General features: G+C 44.6%; 1 protein-coding gene across 2 annotated transcripts; it reads left to right on the plus strand.

The window, feature by feature from the left end:
* The first annotated feature begins 5,315 nt into the window (after positions 1-5,315).
* NACA (nascent polypeptide associated complex subunit alpha) lies at positions 5,316-18,969 on the plus strand. Of its 2 annotated transcripts, none has more exons than XM_059184903.1 (7): positions 5,316-5,457; positions 6,332-6,403; positions 16,292-16,377; positions 16,561-16,638; positions 17,495-17,641; positions 18,066-18,194; positions 18,607-18,969. In XM_059184903.1, the coding sequence occupies exons 2-7, from the start codon at positions 6,334-6,336 to the stop codon at positions 18,754-18,756; spliced, it is 660 nt and encodes a 219-aa protein (XP_059040886.1). In that variant the 5' UTR covers positions 5,316-5,457; positions 6,332-6,333; the 3' UTR covers positions 18,757-18,969. The 2 variants fall into 2 exon arrangements, with proteins under 2 accessions (XP_059040886.1, XP_059040884.1); XM_059184901.1 differs by having other exon boundaries at positions 5,338-5,457; positions 6,242-6,403.
* Positions 18,970-25,510: the final 6,541 nt, after the last annotated feature.

The following is a 25,510-nucleotide window of genomic DNA, read 5'->3' on the forward strand; positions in this document are numbered from 1 at the left end:
TTACTTGAAAAATTATTATGTTGAAAAGATTCCTGAGGCCACCAAAGGAGAATGTCCAGGTTTCTGGAAGCAGCAATAATGGGAGGAATAAGTGAATAGCAGATATATTTTGTAAAAGTTAATATTATATGGGCTCCTGGGTGGCTCAGTCAGTTAAGCGGCTGCCATCAGTTCAGGTCATAATCCCAGGGTCCTGGGTTCGCTGCTCAGTGGAGAGCCTGTTTCTCGCTCTCTGCCTGCTGCTCCCCTACTTGTGGGTGCTCTCTGTCAAAAATAAGTAAAATCTTAAAAAAAGGGCGCCTGGGTGGCTCAGTGGGCTAAGCCGCTGCCTTCGGCTCAGGTCATGATCTCAGGATCCTGGGATCGAGTCCCGCATCGGGATCTCTGCTCAGCAGGGATCCTGTTTCCCTCTCTCTGCCTACCTCTCTGTCTACTGTGAACTCTCTCTGTCAAATAAATAAATAAAATCTTTAAAAAAAAAAAAAAAAGACCCTAATAGGGGCGCCTGGGTGGCTCAGTGGGTTAAAGCCTCTGCCTTCAGCTCAGGTCATGATCTCAGGGTCCTAGGATCAAGCCCCGCATCAGGCTCTCTGCCCAGTAGGGAGCCTGCTTCCCCCTCTTTCTCTGCCTACCTCTCTGCCTACTGTGATCTCTCTCTCTCTGTGTCAAATAAATAAATAAAATCTTTTTTAAAAATTTAAAAATAATGAAAAAATTAAAAAACTAATTATACAAAGATAATTCTAAGATTTTTTGATATACCTTTTACCAGTTGCCATATATATTTTGGTATACTTCTACCAGTTGCCATATGTAGAGGCAAGTGAGCAATAATAATATGCTCAAAACTTTAATCTCAGCTCACTGGATATAGCCTTATTTCTGGACTGAATATTGTAGGTACATGAGAGCTTTGTCCTTAAGTCTTAGACATTTATACCTGGAGTGTGTATTCTGACACTTCTAATTTTACTTACTGATATTTTTATTGGTCAGGCCACACCCCACTGCCTGTCTTTTAAAAATCTTTTTTTTTTTTTAAGATTTTTTTTTTTTTTCTTTTTGACAGAGTTCACAAGTAGGCAAAGAGGCAGGGGGGATGGGGGGTAGGGGGAAGGAAAAAGGCTTCCTGCTGAGCAGAGAGCCTGATGCAGGGCTCAATCCCAAGACCCTGGGATCATGACCTGAGCTGAAGGCAGAGGCTTTATTTAACCCATTGAGCCACCCAAGCACCCCTTAAAAATATTTTTTTAATATTTTATTTATTCATTTAACAGAGAGAGAGAGATCACAACCAGGCAGAGAGAAAGGGGGAAACAGGCTCCCTGCTTAGCAGAGAGCCCAATGCGGGTGCTCCATCCCAGGACCCTGGGATCATGCATGACCTGAGCCAAAGGCAGAGGCTTAACCCACTGAGCCACCCACCCAGGCGCCCTTTAAAAATCATTTTAAACTGGGCATCTAAACATACCAAACTTCAATTCAAAACATATGAGTTACTAGATTACAGTAGGGGATAGTAGAGTACTTTTTTTTTAATGGTGTTTTAACTTTTTTTTTTTTTTTTTTTTAAGATTTTATTTATTTGACAGGCAGAGAGGCAGGCAGAGAGGGGGAAGCAGGCTCTCTGTGGAGCAGAGAGCCCGATGTAGAGCTCTATCCCAGGACCCTGGGATCATGACCTGAGCTGAAGGCAGAGGCTTTAACCCACTGAGCCACTCAGGAGCCCCAGTAGAGTATTTTTTTTTTTTTTAATTATTTGACAAAGAGAGATCACAAGTAGGCAGAGAGAGAGAGAGGAGGAAGCAGGCTCCCTGCTGAGCAGAGAGCCAGATGAGGGACTCCATCCCAGAACCCTGAGATCATGACCTGTGCTGAAGGAAGAGGCTTAACCCACTGAGCCACCCAGGCGCCCCACCAGTAGAGTACTTTTTAACAAGTGTTGCATTTGTAGCTCCTGACTTTTTTCCTCAGAGAACAATTGGGTTAGTCTGCACCATAAAGCAGCAGCTTAGAATAACCAATTTCACCAACATAAAACCTGTTTTATTTGTCAAAACACTTCCCTTTCTACATTTCCAGATACTTAATTTTAAAGGTTTTGTTTCTTCCATAGGTTGATTTTAGTTTTTGTTTTTTCTGAAAGTGTCAGATTTCTTTTGCCTGGTTTTACAACCAGTCTAAACAAAACAGTCATTCTGGAATATAGTTCATCTTCTGAGAAACACTGAGAAGTCAAGCTATCAGGTTGGTGTTTTCTATGACTTTATTTTCTTTCCTTTGCGTTTCCTTTAACATTGTTTTCTCTTTAGCCATACAGTCTTTTCTTTTTTTTTAATCTTTTGGTTTATATATATAAAACACTTTACAATGCAGTCAACACACGGCAATGCCTCGCATTTCCTTCTCTTTTCTAATTGTTTAAGAAAAAATATTAAAGACCATTGTGCAAAATTGCTCATTTGAGTCTCTATTTACTATGTATTGTTCAGTTTTTAGGTTTGGAAAACAGTGGGTCAGTTAAAATTCCTGAATACAAAATTACTAAAGACTCAGTCTACCTTAAGAACTCAAAACCAGAATATAAAGACTGGTATTATGCTTTCAAAAAGAGATGTTTCATGCTTCCAATATGCCTACCATTAAAGTATTTTAATGCTTTAATATTAAAGCTCTTGGATAAAGCGTAACATATTGTACTCATGTAAAAGTATAAATGTTTGGGGGCACCTGGGTGGCTCAGTCATTGAGTGTCTGCCTTCAGATCGGGTCATGATCCCGGGGTTCTGGGATTGAGCCCCAAGTCGGGCTCCTTGCTCAGTGGAAAGCCTGCTTCTCCCTCTCCCACTATGCCTGCTTGTGTTCCCTCTCTCGCCGTCTCTCTGTAAAATAAATAAAATATTTTTAAAAAAATAAATAAATGGGGACACCTACTTGGCTCAATTGGTTAAGTGATTGCCTTCGGTCAGGTCATGATCCTGGAGTCCCAGGATCGAGTCCCACATCAGGCTCCCCGCTCAGCAGGGAGTCTGCTTCTCTCGTTGACTCTTCCCCTTCTCATGCTCTCTCAAATAAATAAATAAAATCTTTAAAAAAATTAAAAACTAAAAAATAAATAAATGGGGGCACCTGGGTGGCTCAGTGGGTTAAAGCCTCTGCCTTCAGCTCAGGTCATGATCCCAGGGTCCTGGGATCGAGCCCCACATTGGGCTCTCTGCTCAGCAGGGAACTTGCTTCCCCCCCTCAACCGCCTGCCTCTCTGCCTGCTTGTCTTATCTGTCAAATAAATAAATAAAATCTTTTAAAAATATAAATAAATAAATGTTTTTGCACTGTACGCTAACTGGAATTTAAATAAAAACTTAATTTTAAAAAAATTAAGTCTTCTTTTTTTCCAAAATAAATATTTGGTTCTTGAAGACAGCAGAAACATGCTCAAAGACCACTGACTTCCCTATTCTCTGATTTTAGCAACTCATCCATTTGTGAGAATTGTAGAAACAAAGGTCACAGAACTGACTTCCATCTCCAAACTTGCCCAATTTATAAAAAAAATCCAAAGAGGGGCGCCTGGGTGGCTCAGCGGGTTAAAGCCTCTGCCTTCGGCTCAGGTCATGATCCCAGGGGCCTGGGATCGAGCCCCGCATCGGGCTCTCTGCTTGGCGGGGAGTCTGCTTCCCTTCCTCTCTCTCTGCCTGCCTCTCTGCCTACTTGTGATCTCTATCAAATAAAAAAAAAAAAAAAAAAAATCCAAAGAAAGAAAATACATCCTTCCTTAGTCATTAACAACAGAGAGAAGAGTCAGTGGGCTTGATGGAAAAGAAAGTGAAATGGTCAAAATAGCTTTACTTGTCTATGAAGATGATTGGCTATTGCTGGCTCTTTCTTCTGAAGTTAAATGGACTGTGCTGACAAATCTTCCAAATCACACATTTACTTAGAAAAAATAATAGTAAGCACTTTCCAAGTAATGTACATATATTACCAATCTTCCTAACAATCCTATCAAGTAGCTACTATATCCCCATTTTTAGATGGGGAAACTGAGGCACAAAGGGGTTAATTAAATTGCCCAAGGTCAGTATGAGGTGACAAAGCTGTGATTCAGACAAGTATAGCTAGAGTCCAGGTTCTGTGTGTATGTGTTTTAAGTTTATTTAAGTGATCTCTACACCCAGCATAGGGCTTGAACTCATGAACCTGAGACCAAGAATTGCATGCACTTCCAACTAAGCAAGCCAGGCACCCTTACAGAGTTCATGTTCTTTTTTTTTTTTTTTTTTAAGATTTTATTTATTTATTTGACAGAGATCACAAGTAGAAGAGAGGCAGGCAGAGAGGGAGAGGAGGAAGCAGGCTCCCTGCTGAGCAGAGAGGCCGATATGGGGCTCCATCCCAGGACCCCGGGAACATGACCAGAGCCGAAGGCAGAGGCTTTAACCCACTGAGCCACCCAGGCGCCCCCAGAGTTCATAATCATTCCACAATATTGCCTCCCCTATCTGAAAAAATTTTCAGAATTTCTCATTCCTGGTAAACTCTATTTCATTTAATCCTAATTCACTAATCCTCACTTCAAAATAGTTTTTAGAGCATAACGTCACTGCTTCCCTTAAAAGGCAGCCACAATTGTCCTAAAGCCTTTAGTTCAAATAGTTTTGCTGGTTTAGGTAATCTATTTGTTGAGTCTTTTTGCAGGGCTGAGAGGGCAAGGGGATCAGGACCCATGGCCTTTTCACTAACAAACCACTGAATTTACATTCTACTCTCAGGAATATTACAGTGTAAAGCAAGAGTTCTTAACTTGGGGTCTGGGACTACTAGCATGGATGAGTTTCAGGATATCTATTTGCCCAAAACAGCAGACAAAAAGAATTGTATATATGCCTATGTGCTTTTCTCTGAGGAGTGTAATCTAATAGTTTCAACATCGATCTAAATTGTGTATTCCAAAAATAAAATAATTGAGGGCTAACCTCAGTCACTGCTATTTTACAAAGATGTGACTACAATCTGTGGCGTTCAATATTATTTAGTATCTCCTATTTCCCTGCATTAGTTGAAAAAGGGAAATCAAATAGTCACTATAATACCGCTGTGCCTACTACTACCGCAGTGGCTGCTTCTCTCACTACACTTTCCTTTCGGGTATCAAAAATGCCTCGACTCAGGGGACGGAAAGGGGTCGGCTATCTAAGGAGTGCACGGCTCGAGGTTAAGGTTTCTGCCAAGCCAGCGCGTCCTGTTCCGAATTCTTACCCTTATTTAGACCTCGTCACCACCCCCGTCCGGGAACAGTAGGACGGGTCACTCAAAGGAAGTGACTGTCGGCAGCTCCTGACCCGGAATCGGATTCTAGTCCCGCCCCCTCCGCCAGGCTTCCTTCTGCAACAGGCGTGGGTCACGCTCTCGCTCGCTCTCTTTCTGCCGCCATCTTGGTTCCGCGTTCCCCGCACAGTAAGTCCTGTCTTCGCCGCAACTCTCTATCCGCAGCCATCCTCCTTTCTTGCGGACTAAGCCGCCCCAGAGACTAGGAGCTAAGGGGAGTTGGAGGCTTTATGGGGCTGCTGGGTTCCTACTTGGCCCTGGGAAGTGTGGCCTTGGGGCCTCCGGACAAAATGGGGTCTGCGGTTGATGTCCTGGCAAAAGCAGGGCAGAAGGGCCGCCTGCCGCGCCTGAAGGACAAGGCTGGCGACATAGAGCCGTTGCGGTGTGGGGGGCGGAAGCGGAGTGTGTGTGGTGTTGGGAACGGCTTCACGAGAACCCAAAGGAGGTTAAGGGGGTCACAGCCTTGGAACACCCCCACCCCCGCGCGCGCGCACACACACACACGCCGTTCTTAATTGTGACAAGCGAGTGTTGGGACTTTAGGCACTCTCTTTCCCCTCCTGGTTCCCGAAAGTCCGGCAAACGGGAGACCTGGTGGTCCCAGCCCAGGCGGCGTGAGTGTAGGAGGTGGTGCAGGCTAGCGTCTGAAGTCACCCGCGGTCGGGAGCCAAATCGGGATCCTCTCCCTGGGGTTGAGAACGCAGTGCTGAGTGTTGCCTCTGTGGGATTTGGAGTGTAGAATAAAAGGAACCCCTTGACCACTGAAGGTTCGTTCTCTGCGGAGTGAAGAGAGGTAGAAGGTGATTCGCTTGATGCGAGATTTGAGAGTCACGTCTTATTTCTTACCTATTCCAGTTGCTTTGGGGAGGATTGTCCTGAAACATCCTCGTAATTTTTTTTTTTCCCTTAACAGCCCTTCGCAGAGTTTTTAAGAATATTTGACTCTGGGTTGGGCAGCAGAACGGATCCCAGTCAATTCAGGCCTCCTTTTTATTCCCTTCAGAAATGCCTGGTGAAGCCACAGAAACCGTCCCTGCTACAGAGCAGGAGTTGCCACAGCCCCAGGCTGAGACAGGTAGGTTCCCCTAGTCCCCTTACTGTTCATTAAAATTTTAAGACTGACCCTAAGACCATTTGGTGGGTAAAATGGCACATGGAATACCCTTGGTTTTTTCAGAGTTAACTCATTAAAGATGGCTGTAGCTTTACCAGGGAGGATAATCCGTGATACTAACTGCCGTCCTGGAGGGACTTCATTAAGGAATGGACTATAAAGAGTATATTTAAGATCGGAGAGCATAAAAAGCTCCCAGGCCTGCATTGTAGGTTATGGCAACTACCTCATAGGTCATACCGGAGAGCCCTCAACTCAGTAAAACTGAGCAGGGAGGGGGCTTGGTGATTCTTACCTATTGGAACTGGATGACACACTTGCAGGCCAAGGAGACCTGAGCTTTGAGAAGATGCAGCCAGCAAGTTGCATCAAGGTTTTAGATGGCAGAGCTTGGCATTGTGCCTTCATCACATGTCTGGATGAGATGTGTGCTGGTGGTAAATGTGTCCTCCTGGGCCGCAGGGCCCTGCTGGGTTGGTTCACTTATTTTATCGGTTGGTACTAAGATGTTTATAGTGTGCTGGAATCAACAGCTTGCCCAGAACCGAAGATTGAAATAAAGTTTTCCTTTGACTGCTCTTCAGCTTTGAAATAAATGGACATAAACATAGTATAAGGGCAGGTTTCAAATTCTCATTAAAATACTTCTCTAGAAAACTTGAGAGGGTGTAGTGAAAAAAAATTTAATGATGTTCTTGCTGTGTCAGTTGTGCTGAAATAAATGAAGAGAATCTTCAGGCCGTAACTTCCATCCTCACTTTTTCTTACTATAAACTTTTTTTTTTTTTTTTAAACCCCACCTGTCACTTAAGCAATTCCTTTCCCCTTCTGGACTTAAAATAGAGTTGTTTATAGTTGAAAGCATTGAGGTTCTCTCTCCCCACCTGTCTGATTTTAGCAGCTGAGGGGATTAATACAGCTGCTAGAAAAGAAAAAAGGAAGGGACCTCTAAGCTAGTGAACAAGCTATACGAAATCCTTGAGGTACAGGGGACTTAATGGAAAGCGGGAATAAAGGACTGATCTCTAAAAGATCGTATAATTCAATACTAATCAAAACCTTATTGAACAACTTGATTTTACAAATGTGGAGACTGAAATTTAGATGAATTTGTTTCAAGCTTCATGCCATTTCCTTCTGAAGTTATCCTTAGTGCTGTTAAGCTTATTTCTGAATAGTTAGAGCTTGCACAGTAGGTTTAGTAATATTAAGGGAGGGCCAGTGGTAAAACGCTAAATTTTTTCTTAATTAGGTAGTTCTTACAACGAATGTGAAGATGAGCCCAAGGAGTTGGTTATGGTATCTAAAGCATGTAAATTGGGCTTTAACTAACCATCTTGGAAGTCCAGTCAGAGGAAAACATTCTAAGTTTCAAATTCTGATTCATATGTTTGGAGGCATTTGCCCTTTAATCGTGAGATTTTGACCTAGCAACTCTCCAGGAAAACCTGGTTGAGCCACCTGTCCTTTCTGGAGTTGGATACTCTAACTAGAATTAGTGGTTGAATAAATTTTGAATTTTTTTTTTTAAGATTTTATTTATTTATTTGACAGACAGATCACAAGTAGGCAGAGAGGCAGGTAGAGAGAGATGGGGAAGCAGGCTCCCTGCTGAGCAGAGAGCCCGATGCAGGGCTCGATCCCAGAACCCTGGAATCATGACCTGAGCCGAAGGCAGAGGCTTTAACCCACTGAGCCACCCAGGCGCCCCTAAATTGTGAATTTTTATCATTCAGGAAATCTTACTGAGCTTTACTGTAGTGCTGAACATTGGTCTATTTTGGCAGAATGACATACTTATCCAGATTAAGGGATGGAAAGCCAGTGTATTCTCCACTCCAATTCCCTACTTCCAAAATAGAACCACAGTCTGGTTTAACAAGTTGGCCTACAGTTTCATAATACAGCCCCTACACTTGTGACTAAGCTCTCTCCCTAGCAGTGTAATTCATCTTAAATTGATGTCTGAAGAGCTAACAATACCTAGGAAGGTGTGTGGACTTTATGAAGTACAACCCATTTGTGGTTGGTTTTTTGTTTCTTTGGGGTCAGTAGGTGAACTGAGGCATAGGGAGGCAAAGTGACTTAGTATTTAATACTTCACACAGAATTGTATGTCAACACCACCTTCCTAAAACTTAATTCTTTTAAGATTTTATTTATTCATTTAACAGAGACCACAAGTAGGCAGAGAGGCAGGCAGAGAGTGAGCCCGGGAAACGGGCTCCCTGCTGAGCAGAGATCCCGATGTGGGGCTCGATCCTAGGACCCTGGGATCATGACCTGAGCTGAAGGCAGAGGCTTTAACCCACTGAGCCACTTTATTCTAAGAGTCAGGCTTTTCTTGACCTAGTGAAAGCCTGAGCATAAAAAGACTTGGTTTGTTGCAAGGGTGAGGGGAGGGTTGTTTTTTTGTTTTTGTTTTTCATTCAGTTCCGGCTCCCCATTATTATCACCATCACTGCCTGCCTTGTTCCAATTTTCAGTATCTGTTTCAGTTAGTTCATGATCCTTGACAGTAGAACATCCATTCTACTGGTATTCTATGGCCTGTAAGAAAGACTTTGGGTTCATTCAAGGAGGGAAGGGAGGGCATATCTGGGAAAGGGTGGAAGCATGCTGTTCCCAACCCACTCCTAGGCCTGTGCTCCCCATTTAGAGACTAATAGGCTACTTAGACTATTATCTCCACCTTAAAATAGTTTGCTTGTGGGGGGGGTAGAACTTGGGAAATGTGGGAGATGGGGAGAGGGATATATTCTTAATCGACCACTGAAGTATATTTGGGGAAGGTTGCTGTTGCCTGTCACCTTTGTCTAATCCTGTGCGGTGACTTTCATTCTCGGATTAAAAATTCCGTGTTTCCTGTGAGGCATGTTGTACAAACTTGGGCTGCATAACTCACCTTTGTTTTTTTCCTTCCCTTTCCTTCTTTATCCCCTTTTTTGCTTTTCTCCTCCAGCTGTGCTTCCTGTGTCTTCAGCCTTGAGTGTCACTGCTGCCTCAAGGCAGCCTGAATCTACCCTACCCCCTCCTTGCTCCATGGCCCCCCAACAATGCCCTCTGGCAACCCCTAACCAGGCTTCCCCATTCCTTCCTCCCTCTAGTGTTGTCTCAACCCCCTTTGAAGCTCCTTTTCCTCAATCACCCTCTGGAACAATCCTTCCTTTGGGAGTTGCCCCTTCCCCCACTGACACCCCAGTTTTCCTACCAAACCTAATAGGGCCTCCCATCTCCCCAGCTGCCTTAGCTCTGGCCTCTCCCATGATAACTCCAGTTGTGAAAGATGCCCATTCCTCTTCAGCTCCCTTGGCTCTGGTGGCCTTGGCTCCCCACTCAGTTCAGAAGAGCTCGGCTTATCCACTTAACCCTCTTAATTCACCTCCTTTGATTGCTGGGGCTGAGTCAGGGTCAGTAACATCTCTGTCAACTCCCATTGTTTCCTCAGAACCAAAGACCTCTTCTATTCAAATTCCCATGCAAGTAGGCCCTAATCTAAAAGGTACCTCTATCCCTCCAGGTATAGTCAGTGCTGTTCCTTCCCATCTTGGAACTCCCTTGGCCTCTATTCAGTCTGGAGCAGCCACATGTCCTCAAATGCCACCCACCACTCCCCCAGCCATCACTCCCCCTCAGTTCAAAGGTATCCCTGTTTCCTCAGCTCTGACTTCTCCACAAAACCCTGAAAGCCTCAGCATAAAGGGGCCCCTTAATTCACCTGCTACATTACCTCTTTCAACCCAGTCTGTATCTGTGGCTCCCAGTGTCACTCCAGTTTTCCTCACTTCTCTGGGCTCTCATCTAGCACCTTTACATCAGGGTTCTCTTGATTCTCCTGTTCGACCCTTAGGTCAAACAGATCCTAATGTTCTGTCACATCCTAAAGTGGATGCCATTTCTGCAGCTCATTCTCCCATTGGGGCCTCTTACCCTTCTCAGAGATCTGTAATTCCTCCACTTTCCTCCAGAAATGAGGTGGCTCCTACTTCGGGGGCTCCAGCTTCCCCTCTGGCTCTTTCTATTGAGAAAGACCCCCCTGCTGTCACTGGCATAGCTTCCTTCAGTCCTGGCTCATCAAACGTAGCCACCTCTTCTCCATTATCTCCTACAGCCTGTCTCATTCTGAAAGGCTCTCCTACTGCCACTCCTCGTCAGCCTTTGGTGACCCAAATTCCTCCTCCTCCAGGGAGTCCAAGCTTAAAAGAAGCTCCTGTTTCTTCTGTTGGAACCATCCCATTCGTTATGACTAACCCCTCCACAATTTCTGCGACACCTACTACCCTTGAGGTAGCTACTTGCATGTCTCCTCCAGTTTCATCAGATCCCATAAGTAGTAAGGACTCAGCTTCCCGCACTGCCTCGGTTATGGCTCCTGGGGCTCCCAAAGAGCTTTCTACTCCTCAAGTAACCCCTCTGGGGGGAATACCAGTCCCCCCTCCTCTCTCAGTCTCTGAGAACTCCAAAGGTCTCCCTACATCAGCATTGGTAAAGTTACCAAAACAAGGAAATATCCAAACTGAACTTCCTTCTCCTCTTGGAGTCCCTGTGTCACCAGAACAGGCAGGACTCCCTACCAAGAAAGACTTGACTCTAATACCATTAGTACTGGCAACTCCCAAAAATCCCCCCTCTCCCCAAAGTATATCATCATCTCTGGAGATAGCTCTTTCTCCTGAAGCCTCCTTAGCAAAGGTAAGCCTTGTAGAGCCTCTCCCTGTAGTTATGTCAGCAAGTACTGCTTCTTCTCCTCTGAGTGTTAACTCCCCAGCCTCTATAATCAAGACAGACCCCAGTAGTCTGCCTCTCAAAAGTTCTCTCACCACCCCAAGCATAGCTACATTTCCTCTGGAACATGTTGCTACTGCGGAAGTGGCTCCTGCAGTTACCAAAGGTACCTCCACTACAGCCAGTCCTTTTCTAGATGTCTCTTTATCTCATAAAAGCCATCCAGGTAAGAAGGGTAGTTCCACTCTTACTTTACCTGTGGTTCCTCCAGTCTCTGAAAGTTGCCCTGTGGCTCCAGCTGTGACTCTATCCCCCCAGAATGTTTCTGCTTTTCCAGCTGCCATAGCACTAGCCCCAGAAATTCCCAAGTCTGAGCCCTTTCCCTCTCTCCATCCTCAAGGTACAAAGAAAGTTCACGGTATTTCTCATACCTCAGCATTGGCACCTGTGGCTTCCTCTCCTGAAGGGCACCCAACCAAGGACTCTGGTGCTTGTGCTTCTGTTAATGCATCTTCGAAAGGGACTTACTTAGCTGACTCTCCATCTCCTTTAGGGACTAGTGTGTCTCCTCAAACTAAAAGACGTCCAACCAAGAAGGGTTCAGCTCCTCCTACTACCTTAACTCTTTCTCCTCTTTCGAAAAGTGTTCCTGCTATCCCTGATATTTCTGCTGGAAATCACTCCTCCCCTATTTCTCCAGTTGAAGCGTCCTTTCTTCCAGAGGCCAATCTTTCTTCTCAAGTCCCTAAAGAGTCACTGGCCAAGAAGCATTCCCCCACTCTTTGCCCCAAAGAGACCCCAGATACCCCACCTCCCAAAGAGGCCTTCACTCCCCCAGCTATGGTTCCTTCCTCCCCCAAAGGAGCCCCAGGAACTTCATCCTCCAGAAAGTCACAAGCAGCTCCAGCCCCCAAAAGAGCCCCAGCTACTCCATCTCCCAAAGGGACCCCCACTGCCTCAGCTGTGGCTCCTTCATCCCCCAAAGGGGACCCAGCAGCTCCATCTCCTAAAGAGTCCTCCACTCCAGCAGTGACTCCTTCCTCCCCCAGAGGGACCCCCAACCCCCAAGCTGTGGCCCCTCCCTCTCCCAAAGAGTCCCAAGCAACTCCAGCCCCCAAAAGAGCCCCAGCTGCTCCATCTCCCAAAGGGCCCCCCACTGCCCCACCTGTGGCTCCTCCCTCCCCCAAAGGGGGCCAAGCAACCCCATTCCCTAAAGAGACCTCCACTCCCCCAGCTGTGAGTCCTCCCTCCCCCAAAGGGTCTCAGGCAACTCCAGCCCCCAAAAGAACCCCAATGACTCCACCTCCCAAAGGGGACACAGCAACCCCATCCCCTAAAGAGGCCTCCACTCCGCCAACTATGACTCCTTCCTCTCCCAAAAAGTCCCCACCTACCCAACCTCCCAGAGAGGCCCCCACCTCCCAAGCTCCCAAGGAGTCTCAGGCAACTCCAGCCCCCAAAGGGACCCCCACTGCCCCAGCTGTGGCTCCTCCCACTCCCAAAGGGGGCCCAGCAACTCCATCCCCTAAGGAAACCTCTGCTCCCCCAGCTGTGACTCCTCCCTCTCTCAAAGGGGGCCCAGCAACCCCATCCCCTAAAGAGACCTCCTCTCCCCCAGCTGTGGCTTCTTCTTCACGGAAAGAGTGCCCAGCTACCCAGTCTCCCAAAAGAGCCCTAACTACTCCATCTCCCAAAGGGGCCCCCACTGCCCCACCTGTAGCTCCTCCTTCCCCCAAAGGGAGCCCAGCAACCCCATCCCCTAAAGAGACCTCCACTCCCCCAGCTGTGGCTTCTTCCTCCCAGAAAGAGTGCCCAGCTACCCAGTCTCCCAAAAGAGCCCTAACTACTCCATCTCCCAAAGGGGCCCCCACTGCCCCACCTGTAGTTCCTCCTTCCTCCCTCAAAGGGCCTCAGGCAACTCCCATAGAGTGCCCAGCTACCCAGTCTCCCAAAAGAGCCTCAACCACTCCATTCCCCAAAGGGGGCCCAACAACCCCATCCCCTAAAGAGAACTCCACTCCCCCAGCTGTGGCTCCTTCCTCCCGCAAAGAGTGCCCACCTACCCAATCTCCCAAAAGAGCCCCAACTACTCCATCTCCCAAAGGGCCCCCCACTGCCCTATCTGCGGCTCCTCCCTCCCCCAAAGGGGCCGCAGCTACCCTATCTGCTAAAGAGACCATTCCCCCAGCTGTGACTCCTTCCTCTCCCAAAGGGCCCCCCACTGCCCCATCTATTTCTCCTCCCTCCCCCAAAGGGGGCCCAGCAACCCCATCTGCTAAAGAGACCTCCATTCCCCTAGGTATGACTCCCTCCTCCCCCAAAGACTCCCCAGCTACCCAACCTCCCAGAGGGGCCTCTAACCCCCAAGTTACAGCTCATTCCTCTTCCAAAGAGTCCCAAGCAACTCCATCTCCCAAAGGGGGCCAACCAACTTCCTCACCCAAAGAGTCTGAAGCAACTTCAGTCCCCAAAAGAGTTCCAGCTACCCCACCTCCCAGAGGGGTCTCCACTCCCCCAGCTGTGGCTCCTCCCTCTCCCAAAAAGTCCCAAGCAGCTCCAGGCTCCAGAAGAGCTCCAGCAACTCCATCTCCTAAAGGGGGCCAAGCAACCCCATCCCCAAAAGAGACTTCCACTCCCCCAACCAGGGCCCCTTCCTCCCCCAGAGAGTCCCCAGCTACCCAGCCTCCGAAAGGGACCCTCACTGTAGCTCTTCCCTCCCCTAAAGAGTCTCAAGCAACTCCAGCCCCCAAAAGAGCCCCAGCTACTCCACCTCCCAAAGGGCCCCCCACTGCCCCACCTGTGGCTCCTCCCTCCCCCAAAGGGGGCCCAGCAACCCTATCCCCTAAAGAGACTTCCAATCCCCCAGCTGTTGCTCCTTCCTCAAAAAAAGCCCCAGGTGCCCCATCTCTCAAAGGGTCCCTTACTCCCTCAGCTGTGACTCCTTCCCCCAAAGAGTCTCTGGAAACTCCAACCCCCAAAGGGGCTCCAGGAACCCCATCTCCCAAGGGGCCAGCTGTGACTCCTTCCTCCAAAGAGTCTCCAGCAGCTCCAGCCCCAAAAGGGACCTCAGCAACTTCATCCTCCAAAAGAATCCCAGGAGGAACTCCATCCCCCAAGAGAGCCCAGGCTACCCCATCCAAAGGCACCCCCACTCCCTCATCTGAGAGTCCTCCCTCCCCCAGAGAGGCCCCTACCTCTCCAGTTTCAGTCACATGTGCCCTGGAGTCCATTGCCCCTCTGGCTTCTAAAGGCCTACCAGTAAAGAAAGGCTCCACAGCTCTCAAAGCAGGACTTGTTGCCCCAGCTCCAGAAAGTATACCAGTTGTCACAGCTCCCTCTGAGAAAGGTCCACTGGCCAAGAAGAGTTCTGCTACTTCACCTCCTGTGTGCCCAGATCCTTCAGCTAAGAATGGTACTAAAGGACCCCTTCCTACAATGGCTCCAGCCCCACTGACAGTCTCTGCTCCCAAAACGCTCCCTGTTTCTCCATTAAAAAGCAAAGATTCTGCCCATTTCCCAAAGAGCCCTTTGACTCTTCCTCTTGGGTCTGTGACATCTACTCCTCCAGCAACAGTTTGCTCTGAGAAGATCCTTCCTAAAGCTGGATCAGCATCTATCCCTCCAGCACCCACCCCATCAGTCTCTCTGCCTCTCACTCCCTCCCCAGTTCCCCCTCTGCTTCCTAAACAGCAAATTCTGCCATCCTCACCTGGGCTGGTGCTGGAATCACCCTGTAAGCCCTCAGCCCCTGCTGATGAGGATGAGCTGCCGCCTCTGATTCCCCCGGAACCAATCTCGGGGGGACTGCCTTTCCAGTCGGTCCTCGTCAACATGCCCACCCCCAAACCTGCTGGGATCCCTGCCCCAACCCCCTCTGCCAAGCAGCCTGTTCTGAAGAACAACAAGGGTATTTGCCTTGGTTTGCTGTGTGCATGGTGTGTCGCCCACACCCCTCCTGGGGCTACCCACCGTACTAACCCTAGGATGCGCCGCTTTCTCCAGTGTATCTGCTTGTGTTTGGACATAGAACATAGAACAATAGTTTTAAATGCAAAAGTTCTAGGAATGTGAATCAATCTTGGTTTTCATCACCTCAGATAGTCTGTTTTGTATCATCTTGTATAATATGGTCCAAGCTAACCCTGGATCTGCCATCTTTTTACCTGAATAATCTGACATTGAAAACCAAGACCGACCTATTAGACCTTTTAATTTGCTCTAATCTCTACCACATAACTAACCTTGTCCCTGGGCCTGGGATTTGCTAAAATGTTGGGAAATACAGAAGTATTTTAATTTCTTTTCATGATTTAGATTCAGTAATGACCAGTGCCCAGGGGACTCCCTTTTCAAGACTTTTTTCCTAGCCTGAGAATGGTGCAGGTGTCTGCTTTTTTCTCTCAGTAGTCTTTATTGATGCTTGGTCTTTTGATTGAGGTGAACTTAAAATATGTGAATTATATTTGGAAAGGGGAGAGGTCACAGGACAGGCTCTAACAGAGGTGACTATTAGAACTATAGGTTGGCAATCTTTGAGAATCTTCAGGCTATGTTGATGAAACCAAATTGCTAGGGTAAGTGGTTTGAAAACAAGGCTAAATGTGTGTACACAACTGCTTCTGGCCTTCCCCAACTCAGTGTAAGGATGAGGGGAAAGTGTCCTCCTTGGTCTGCCTCCACAGTGTGATCTTACTGGTTTTTTGTTTTTGTTTTTGTTTTTGTTTTTTTCCATTTAAATGTATCTGGAGATAATCTATCTGTCTGCCATAACCTTGTGGAGATGGTTGGGCTATCGGGTAGAATTTGGAGTTACGTAGGTCCTTAGTGTTGGCCTGTGCCAAGTGGAGACCTTAAGAGAAAGGAAACAGTTACTCTTTATAAACTGTTTGGCTATAACTAGTAATTACCTCTTATTTCTGGGGCTGGGTCTTTAATGGATGTGTACACACTAGTTTATGGCTGAGTTGGAGGCTGTCAAGCTGACTTCATACAAATCAGTTGGTTTACATTTAACTTTGTGAGGTCTAGCATAAGCCAGTGACCTCTATTCCACATAGGCTGTGGTGAGGTGTCTTTTCCTTATAATCTCCTGTAAAATAGTAAAAGTTAAATTTGTCATCTCAGGGTCTGGAACAGAATCTGACAGTGATGAATCAGTACCAGAGCTTGAGGAACAGGATTCCACACAGGCAACCACACAACAAGCCCAGGTAGGTGTTCTCCTACTTGCTGGTCAGAGTACTTGGGTCAAAGAAGCATTGAAGACAAGGGTTGATCAGAGAAGCTGACTTCAGTATTTGGAACTGTGAACCTTCATAAAGGGAAAACCTCATGGGGATTGTAGTATCTAGGCCTTATATACCAGTTTACTCATAGCTGTTTTTTTTCTTCAGCTGGCAGCAGCCGCTGAAATTGACGAAGAACCAGTCAGTAAAGCAAAACAGAGCCGGAGTGAAAAGAAGGCACGGAAGGTAAGTTTTTAAGTTATGAACAAGGATTAAAGGTTCTGATGAAGCAGCTTTAGAGAGGGGGAACTGTAATGGTAGAATCATATTTATAGTGATAGAAATTACTATGGCAAAAAAAAAAATCAGGAGTCCTGGAAGCCAATTCTGTAATATCAGGTTAGCCTAGGAAAAGGCTTTGCTTTGTTTTCATTTGTTTTGTTACTTTTTTTCATTTAAATTTAATTAACATTTAATGTATTACTGGTGTCAGAAGTAGAGGTCAGTGATTCATTAGTCTTTTTTTTTCTTTTTTCTTTTTTTTTTTTAAATCTATTTGAGACCACACAAGCCGGGAGGAGGGTCAGAGGGAGAGGGAAAAGCAGACTCAGGGAGCCCGATATGGGGCCCGATCCTGTCCTAGGATCGCAACCTGAGCCAAAGGCAGACATCCAACCAACTAAGCCACCCAGGCGCCCCAATTCATCAGTCTTCTCTAATACCCAGTGCTCATTACATCATGTACCCTCCTTAATGTCAACCCAGTTACCCCGTCTCCCTACCCCCTTCCCTTCCAGCAACCCTCAGTTAAGGCTTTACTTTGGATATAGTTATTACTATGTCCTTTACTTCCTAAAGCTACTTCTTTTTTTAAGATATTATTTATTGGGGTGAGAGAATATGTGCAGGAGCAGGGGAGGAGGTAAAGGGAGAAGCAGAATCCCTGCTAAGTGCAGAGCCTGATGTGTAGGGCTCAATCTCACAACCCTGAGATAAGAGCCAAAATCAAGAGTTGGACATTCAACCAACTGAGCCACCTAGGCTCCCTTGTGAAGCTGCTTCTAGAGAAGTTGAAAACCTCATGTTCTTTTCTATTCCTTAGGCTATGTCCAAACTGGGTCTTCGACAGGTTACAGGAGTTACAAGAGTCACTATCAGGAAATCTAAGAATATTCTCTTTGTCATCACAAAACCAGATGTCTACAAGAGCCCAGCTTCAGATACCTACATAGTTTTTGGGGAAGCCAAGGTAAAGTTTTCTTGGGCGTACTCTAGACCAGGGTTTCTCAACCTCAGCACTATTGATAGTCAAGAGTTAGATAATTCTTTGGTGTGTAATTTGAGGTCAGTTAATTCCTTGTTGGGGGAGCTGCTTTCCTGAGTGTTAGAGATGTTTAGCAGCATCCTGCCCAGATGCGATAATCAAAAAAATCTCCAGACATTTGGTAGATGTCCCTGGATGACAAAATTACCTCCCAGTTGAGAATCATTGCTTTAGATCTAAACTAGTTCTCTCTGTACAGTGATAACATAATCTTAGGGCAAATAATATAAAGCTATATAGTAAGCTAACCTGAAGTAGCTTTAGAGTGAGAGTTTGGAAGAGATATAAATGATTTTTCACTTACTGCAGATTGATCTTGTCACATAAATCTGTATTTTCTGCCCTGCAGATTGAGGATTTATCTCAGCAAGCACAGCTGGCAGCTGCTGAGAAATTCAAAGTTCAAGGTGAAGCTGTCTCAAACATTCAAGAAAACACACAGACTCCAACTGTACAAGAGGAGAGTGAAGAGGAAGAGGTATATAGGGAAATCTTTTATACTTTTAATCCTCTCCAGATAGTATTTTGTGTTTAAGATTTTATTTATAATAGTACATATAATGTATTATTATTTGTAATACAAATTTGTTATTTATCCATGAGAGAGAGGCAGAGGGAGAAGCAGCTTGGGGCTGCTTGGGGTTCAATTCTAGGACCCCAGGATCATGACCTGAGCCAAAGGCAGATGCTTAACTGACTGAGCCACCCAGGCACCCAGTATTATCTCGTATTGATGGGTGCGTTCTACATTGCTTTAGGCTCTCAAACTCAATTGACTTAAATAGTTTCTGAGTTATATTAAGAACTAGATTTAAGAGACTCCTGTCTCCAAAGAACTACCAGAATTTTTCTTGGCCTTTGGGTTATTGTGTTTTTCTTCCTTCTCTTAGGTTGATGAAACCGGTGTAGAGGTTAAGGACATAGAATTGGTCATGTCACAAGCAAATGTGTCAAGAGCAAAGGCAGTCAGAGCCCTGAAGAACAACAGCAATGATATTGTAAATGCTATTATGGTAAGTGTTAAAGCCTTTATTCCTTGACTTCTTCAGCCCTGACCAGTTCGGGGTGACTTTATTTTCTATACTTAAGATCAACCAGTTTAGGAAGCTTCATTCCAAAGCCTATTCTGAATTACCTCATATTTAGGGACCTGAATTCCAGTTTGCCTTTAACTACTTCTAATGATCTCTTTTCTTACAGGAATTAACAATGTAACCATCTGAAAACGAGGACCTTTTTTTGGTGTTTCAAAAGAATAACTGCAGCTTGGTTTGAAATTTGTACTGTTTCTATCATTAATAAAGTTATGGCTTCTTGTTGGATGAACTTAGTGGGTGCTTGGTCTCCTTTCCCTCCTTCTACCCACCTGCCCCCTCCCCCCCCCCAAAAAAAAACCATGAAGTCTCTAGAAATGAAAACATGTAATTTACCTTAAGGCCTCAGCTTGAGTTTGAGAAGGTTTAGTGCCGCAGATTCCTCACTTAAGATGTCAGTCTTTCATCTCTTAAAGATACTATACTAGGCTGTCTGTTAGAACTTCCTTGTCTTAAGAGAATACAACTTACATGTAAAGTTTCTCCTTTCCATATTCTTTCCCACATGTTAACTGTTAGCAAATCGTCTTCTATATTTAATAATCATCAGCCTCTTTTCTGGCCTACAGTCCTTGAAAAAAAAAATATATATAGATATATATGACCTCATCTGGCCTCTGGGAAGCAGTTCACAGTGGGTACATCTTGATATGTAGGAGCTTGGTACAGGGTTGGAGAGGGTAGGGTGCATAATTAATATGGATGAAAAGACTGCACTTTGTACAAAATGCAGAGGTATGTCATGAAAGGAGTTTTTGACTGTTGTATACAGTATAAACACTCTGCTGTCAGGCATACACTATAGCAACATTTTAATGTACAAAATAAATTATGATTAGGGTAGCCATAATTATGGTAGGACAGTAAGTGGAAAATGAGGCAAACTAATAAACAATGATTAGCCAGTGAATGAAAAATACACATAACTCCATAGAAGTCCTAAGAGAAGAGTAAAGCGTCTGAGTTTGGGTTGTTAGAAAATGGTTTGGGGGAAAAGCAGAAGACTAAAATTTGGAAATGGGAAGGCTAAAAGTAAACGTAGAGGTAAGAATCCTAAAACAAATAAGTGTTAATACACCTGGAAGGAATATTAAGATGGGAATGGATCAGACTAACATGGTAGAAGGCATTGGAGACCAAAGAAGTTTATCCATTTCTATTACTGAATTCAGGTTTTTTTGGGTTTATTTAATCTCTTCACCCAACTTGAGGCTCAAAACTCAAAACCCCTAGGTCAACAGTGATAACGCTGCTCTGACTGAGCCAGCCAGGTGCCCTTGAATAGTGTTTTAACAGATGTGAGTGAAAGTTGAGGACCAAAAAAATTAAACGACTTCCTCCAAAGACAGCTACTCTCTAAGTAGGGTCTTTTCATTGTGGTAGGCTGTATTAGTAAGAAGTGGTAGACTACCTGGAGAACCACAAGTTGACATCTGGCTGAGATTGATGACCTGCTTCCATTTTACCAGGGTAGAACAGTTAAGTTGCTGAACAGAACTTCTCAAGGCTGGGATTCCTGGGTGGCTCGGTTGGTTAGGCATCTGCCTTCAGCACAGGTCATGATCCCAGGGTCCTGGAATCAACTTACATGTCAGGCTCCTTGCTCAACAGGAAACTTGCTTCTCTGCCTGCTGCTCCCCCTGCTTGTGCATGCTCTCTTGCTCACTTGCTTTCTCTGACAAAATACTTAAAAAAAAGTTTTTTTAAAAAAGGAATGTACAACTAACTTTCTCTGTCACAGAATGATAAAAATCTTGGTTCTCAAATTAGGGAATGTATGGGATGAGCAAAATTTTTTAATTACTTTCCTGATTCTTAAAATGATTAAGTCTCTATTCAAATACTCAGTAGACCTTTTTTTTTTTTTTTTTTTTTTTTTGAAAGATTTTATTTATTTGAGAGCAGAGGCAAAGAGAGGACCAGTGGAGGGGAGGGTCAGAGGGAGAAGCAGACTTGGTGCTAAGCAGGGAGCCTTGATCCCAGGAGCCCAAGATCATGACCTGAGCCGTAGGCAGATGCTAAACCAACTGAGCCACCCAGGCACCCCTAAATAGACTATTTAACAATGATATTTTAAGTAATCTCTGACCTCATCTGTTAAAAAAAAGTGGGGGGCACCTGGGTGGCTCAGTGGGCTAATGCCTCTGCCTTAAGCTCAGGCTGTGATCCCAGGGTCCTGGGATCAAGCCCCACATCTGGCTCTCTGCTCAGCAGGGAGCCTGCTTCCCCCTCTCTGTCTGCCTCTCTTGCCTACTTGTGATCTATCAAATAAATAAATAAAATCTTAAAAAAAAAAAAAAAAAAACTGATAACCCCAAAACATATAGGTCTGTTAGAAGCATTTTGCTAAGAATCTGTGAAACAGACACTGGTTATTTACTGAATGACCATTCTGATTTCTAAAGGGGAAAGAAAACAGTAGGCCAATTTAGTTAGCCTCTCTGTCTCTCCATGTTTCTCCATTAGCAGATTTTCTTTTTATTTGGGAAGTAAACTTCGGACATGAGGTAAGAACTGTATGTGTACCTGTCATTCAGCTGTTTTATTTTTTAGAAATTAAACCATACAGATAGGTACAGAGACCCCTTTATATCCTTCCTCAGACCAATTCCCTCCCTCAGAGATACCAATGTCATGAACTAGTGTTTCATAATATCTGTATATAAGTTGATATTCTCTCAATACATATTTATGTACCCAAAGCATTTAGTGATCTACAGACTTTGAAAACTTTAAGCAAAACTGTACACTATGTATCATCCTGCAAATTTCTTTTCACTCCAACTTTGTTCCCATGATTTATCTATGAAAGAGGTAGCTCTGTTCATTCTCTTTCCAGACCACAGTAGTATGGCTTTCCACGAAATGGCTCTCAAGTTACCTAGTTGATAACTCCAGTGGGCATTCATGCATAGTCACATTTGTCCTTTAGTCTCCTTAACATCCCTTTGGTTTCTCTTAAATTTGTTTGATCTTTTTTCAAGATCTACAAAATTACTTCCATTATCTGTCTGCCTTGTCAAAATTTTCCTTTGTGTTTTCCCGGTTAACACAGCTCATGAATGACACAGTTGCCTATTTGGTTCTATAAAAAAGAAACCTAGTCTGCAACAGATGGTGCTGGGAAGACTGGATATCCACATGGAATAGAATGAAGTTGGATTCTTACTGGATACCAAATAGAGAAATTAACTACAAAAGAATGTAAGACCTAAAACCATAAAACTCTAAGAAGAAAACAGGAGAAAAGCTTCATGCTTTTGATTTTCCGATGATTTTATGTGATACCAGAAGCATAGGCAACAAAGTATGGAGGAGTGCCTGGCTGGCTCAGTCAGAAGAGCATATGACTCTTGATCGAAGGGTGGTAAATTCAAGCCCCATGTTGTATATAGAGATTACTTGGAAAAAAAAAAAAAAAAAAAGTAGTGTGGCTCAGTCTGCCTTTGGCTCAGGTCATGATCCTGGAGTCCTGGGATTGAGGCCCACGTTGTGCTTCTTGCTCAGCAAATGACCTCACCCTTTCTTTCAAAAATAGGTAAAATCTTACTAAAAAAGAAAAGGACACCTTACAGATTGTGAGGAAATATTTGTAAAGGATCTATCTTGATGAGGGGATAGTATCCAAAATATATAAAGAACCTATAGGGGCGCCTGGGTGGCTCAGCTGTTAAGCGTCTGCCTTTGGCTCAGGTTGTGATCCCGGGGTCCTGGGATCCAGCCCCACATCGGGCTCCCCGCTCAGTGGGGAGCCTGCTTCTCCCTCTCACACTCCCCTTGCTTGTGTTCCCTCTTTCTATGTCAAATAAATAAAATCCTTAAAAAAAAACTATAGATCGGGGCGCCTGGGTGGCTCAGTGGTTAAGCCGCTGCCTTCAGCTCAGGTCATGATCTTGGGGTCCTGGGATCGAGTCCCACATCGGGCTCTCTGCTCAGCAGGGAGCCTGCTTCCTCCTCTCTCTCTGCCTGCCTCTCTGCCTGCTTGTGATCTCTCTCTGTCAAATAAATAAATAAAATCTTTAAAAAAAAAAAAAAAACTATAGATCAACAACAAAATAAGGACATTAAGCTATATAAAATAAGCTATATAAAAATAAGCCAGTCACAAAAAGATAAGGATTGTATGATTCCACTTATATAAGGTATCTAGATTAGTCAGATTCATAGAGACAGAAATAGAATGGTGTTTGCGAGGGGTCGGAGGAGGAAGAGGAAGAATTAATGTTTAATGGGGACAGAATTTCAGTTGGGGAAGATGAAAAAGTTCTGAAGATAGATGGTGAGGGTTACACAACAATGTGGATATACTTAATCTCACCAAACTATAGACTTAAAAAATGGTTAGGATGGTAACCATTTATGATAAATGCCTAGTTGGGGTTTTTTTAGATTTTTTTTTATTTTTGGGTAATCTGGACACACAACATGGAGATTGAACTCAACGACCCTAAGATCAAGAGTCGCACACTCTACTGACTGGGCCAGCCAGGTGCCTCTATGTTAATTGTATTTTTAAAAAATTATTTTTTTTTAAGATTTTATTTATTTATTTGACAGAGAGAGATCACAAGCAGATGGAGAGGCAGGCAGAGAGGGAGATAGAGGGAAGCAGGCTCCCTGCTGAGCAGAGAGCCCAATGTGGGACTCGATCCCAGGACCCCGAGATCATGACCTGAGCCGAAGGCAGCAGCTTAACCCACTGAGCCACTCAGGCGCCCTAAAAAATTATTTTAAGGGAAGAAAAGAAACCTGTCACAGGCTCCCTTCACAGCTGTTCCCTACAATTTTTACTTTCTAAATATTCTCTGTCTCTTCCCCCTCTTCATTCCTAATGCAACTGCCTTAATTGAAAACCACATGAGGGGTGGGCACCAGGGTGGCTCAGTGGGTTAAGGCCTCTGCTTTGGGTTCAGGTCATGACCCCAGGGTCCTGGGATCAAGCCCCACATCCAGCTGTCTGCGCAGCAGGAAAGATTGAGATTCCCTCTCTCTGTCCCCCACTTGTTCACTCTCTCTCGCCCTCTCAAATAAGTAAGTCTTAAGGAAGGGAGGGAGAGGGGGGAAAGAAAAGGAAGGAAAGAAGGAAGAATGGAAAGAAACAAAAGGAAAAAAAAAAAAAAAAACCTGAGCATAGTTCCCTAATTGTTCTTCTATACTGCACTAAGAATCCCTCTACACTTGTGCTTGCCTCTTGCCTCCATAAAGTAGCTTCTCCCAAGGTGCCTGGGTGAGTCAGTCAGTTAAGCTCCTGACTCTTGATTTTGAGGAGGGTCATGATCTCAGAGTCCTGGGATCAAGTCCCAAGTTGGGCTCCACATCAGTGTGGAGTCTGCTTGGGATTCTCTGTCTCCCTCTCCCCCTGCTTACGTTCTCAGTAAGAGAAACTTATAAATAAAACTTAGAAAGTAAAAGCCTCTCCCACTTAAATCTCTGTTGAATAAAGCAGCAACTTTAAAACTTTAGTCATGAAATCCTTTGTTCAATATAAGTCTTAATTAAAATTCTTAGGGCACCTGGGTGGCTCAGTGGGTTAAGCCTCTGCCTTCTGCTCAGGTCATGATCTCAGGGTCCTGGGATCGAGCCCCGCATCGGGCTCTCTGCTCAGCGGGGAGCCTGCTTCCCTTCCTGCCTCTCTGCCTCTATGCCTACTTGTGATCTCTGTCTGTCAAATAAATAAATAAAATCTTTTAAAAAAAAAAAAAAGAAAAAAGAAAACAAATGGGAATCCATATTTGTTCAATAAATCCTTCAATTCCTACCATTAGCTACACATTAAGAACCCAACAGAGAATAAAACACAGATCTGCCCTCCCGGAAATTAGCCTGATAGGAAAGGCAAATAACAACATTCTAAATTTCTTAACTTGGTCTCCATGTATTTCTCTACACATCTCTAAACCTATTCATTTAGGGAGTATTTATTCAGCATTGGAGCAGCCTATAGATTTTAATTCATTTTTTTTTTTCTCTCAAGGAGTAAGGTATTTCAGCATTTTTGTTTATTTCATTTTGTTGATTTCTTTTTAGGGTTTCATGGATAAGTGTGGTTTGAAAACTTTAGCTAAAATATAATGAATAATACTATAATTATTGATATGGTAATAAATCAAGTTGATGTATCTGGTTATAGCATAACATTAAGGAAGGATATTTAGACTCAATCTTAAAAGGTTAATGTTTTTGGAATGCAAACTGGTGCAGCTGCCCTGGAGAACACTATGGAGGCTCCTCCGATTGTTTAAAATACAACTACCCTACTGTCCATCAATTGCATACAAGGTATTTACCCAAAGGACATAAAAATACAGATTCAAAAGAATACATGCACCCAATGTCTATAGAAGCATTATCAACAATAACCAAACTGTGGAGCCAGCCCAAATGTCCCTCGACTGTTGAATGGATAAAGAAGATGTGGTACACACACACACACAACACATTCATATATGTGAATATTATATAACGGAATTTTATTCAGCCATCAAAAAGAATGAAATCTTGCCATTTGCGACAATATGGATGGGGCTAGACTGTATTATGTTAAGTGAAATAAGTCAGAAAAGACAAACAACATGATCTCATTTATATGTGGAATTTACGAAAGAAAACATCAACATATGGGAAGGGGGGAAAGAGAAAAGGAGAGAGGGATACAAGGCATAAGAGGCTCTTAATGATGAAGAGCAAACTGAGGGGTGTT

This window comes from Mustela lutreola, chromosome 8 (genome assembly GCF_030435805.1).
Source record: "Mustela lutreola isolate mMusLut2 chromosome 8, mMusLut2.pri, whole genome shotgun sequence".
In the NCBI taxonomy this organism is placed as follows: domain Eukaryota; kingdom Metazoa; phylum Chordata; class Mammalia; order Carnivora; family Mustelidae; genus Mustela; species Mustela lutreola.

Excerpts from the sequence above, each read along its gene's own strand:
- NACA (XM_059184903.1), top strand. The coding sequence starts at position 6,334 with ATGCCTGGTGAAGCCACAGAAACCGTCCCTGCTACAGAGCAGGAGTTG. Across the intron at positions 6,404-16,291 it reads ACAGCCCCAGGCTGAGACAG|GGTCTGGAACAGAATCTGAC; the intron begins GTAGGTTCCCCT and ends TTGTCATCTCAG. Across the intron at positions 18,195-18,606 it reads AGGAGAGTGAAGAGGAAGAG|GTTGATGAAACCGGTGTAGA; the intron begins GTATATAGGGAA and ends TCCTTCTCTTAG.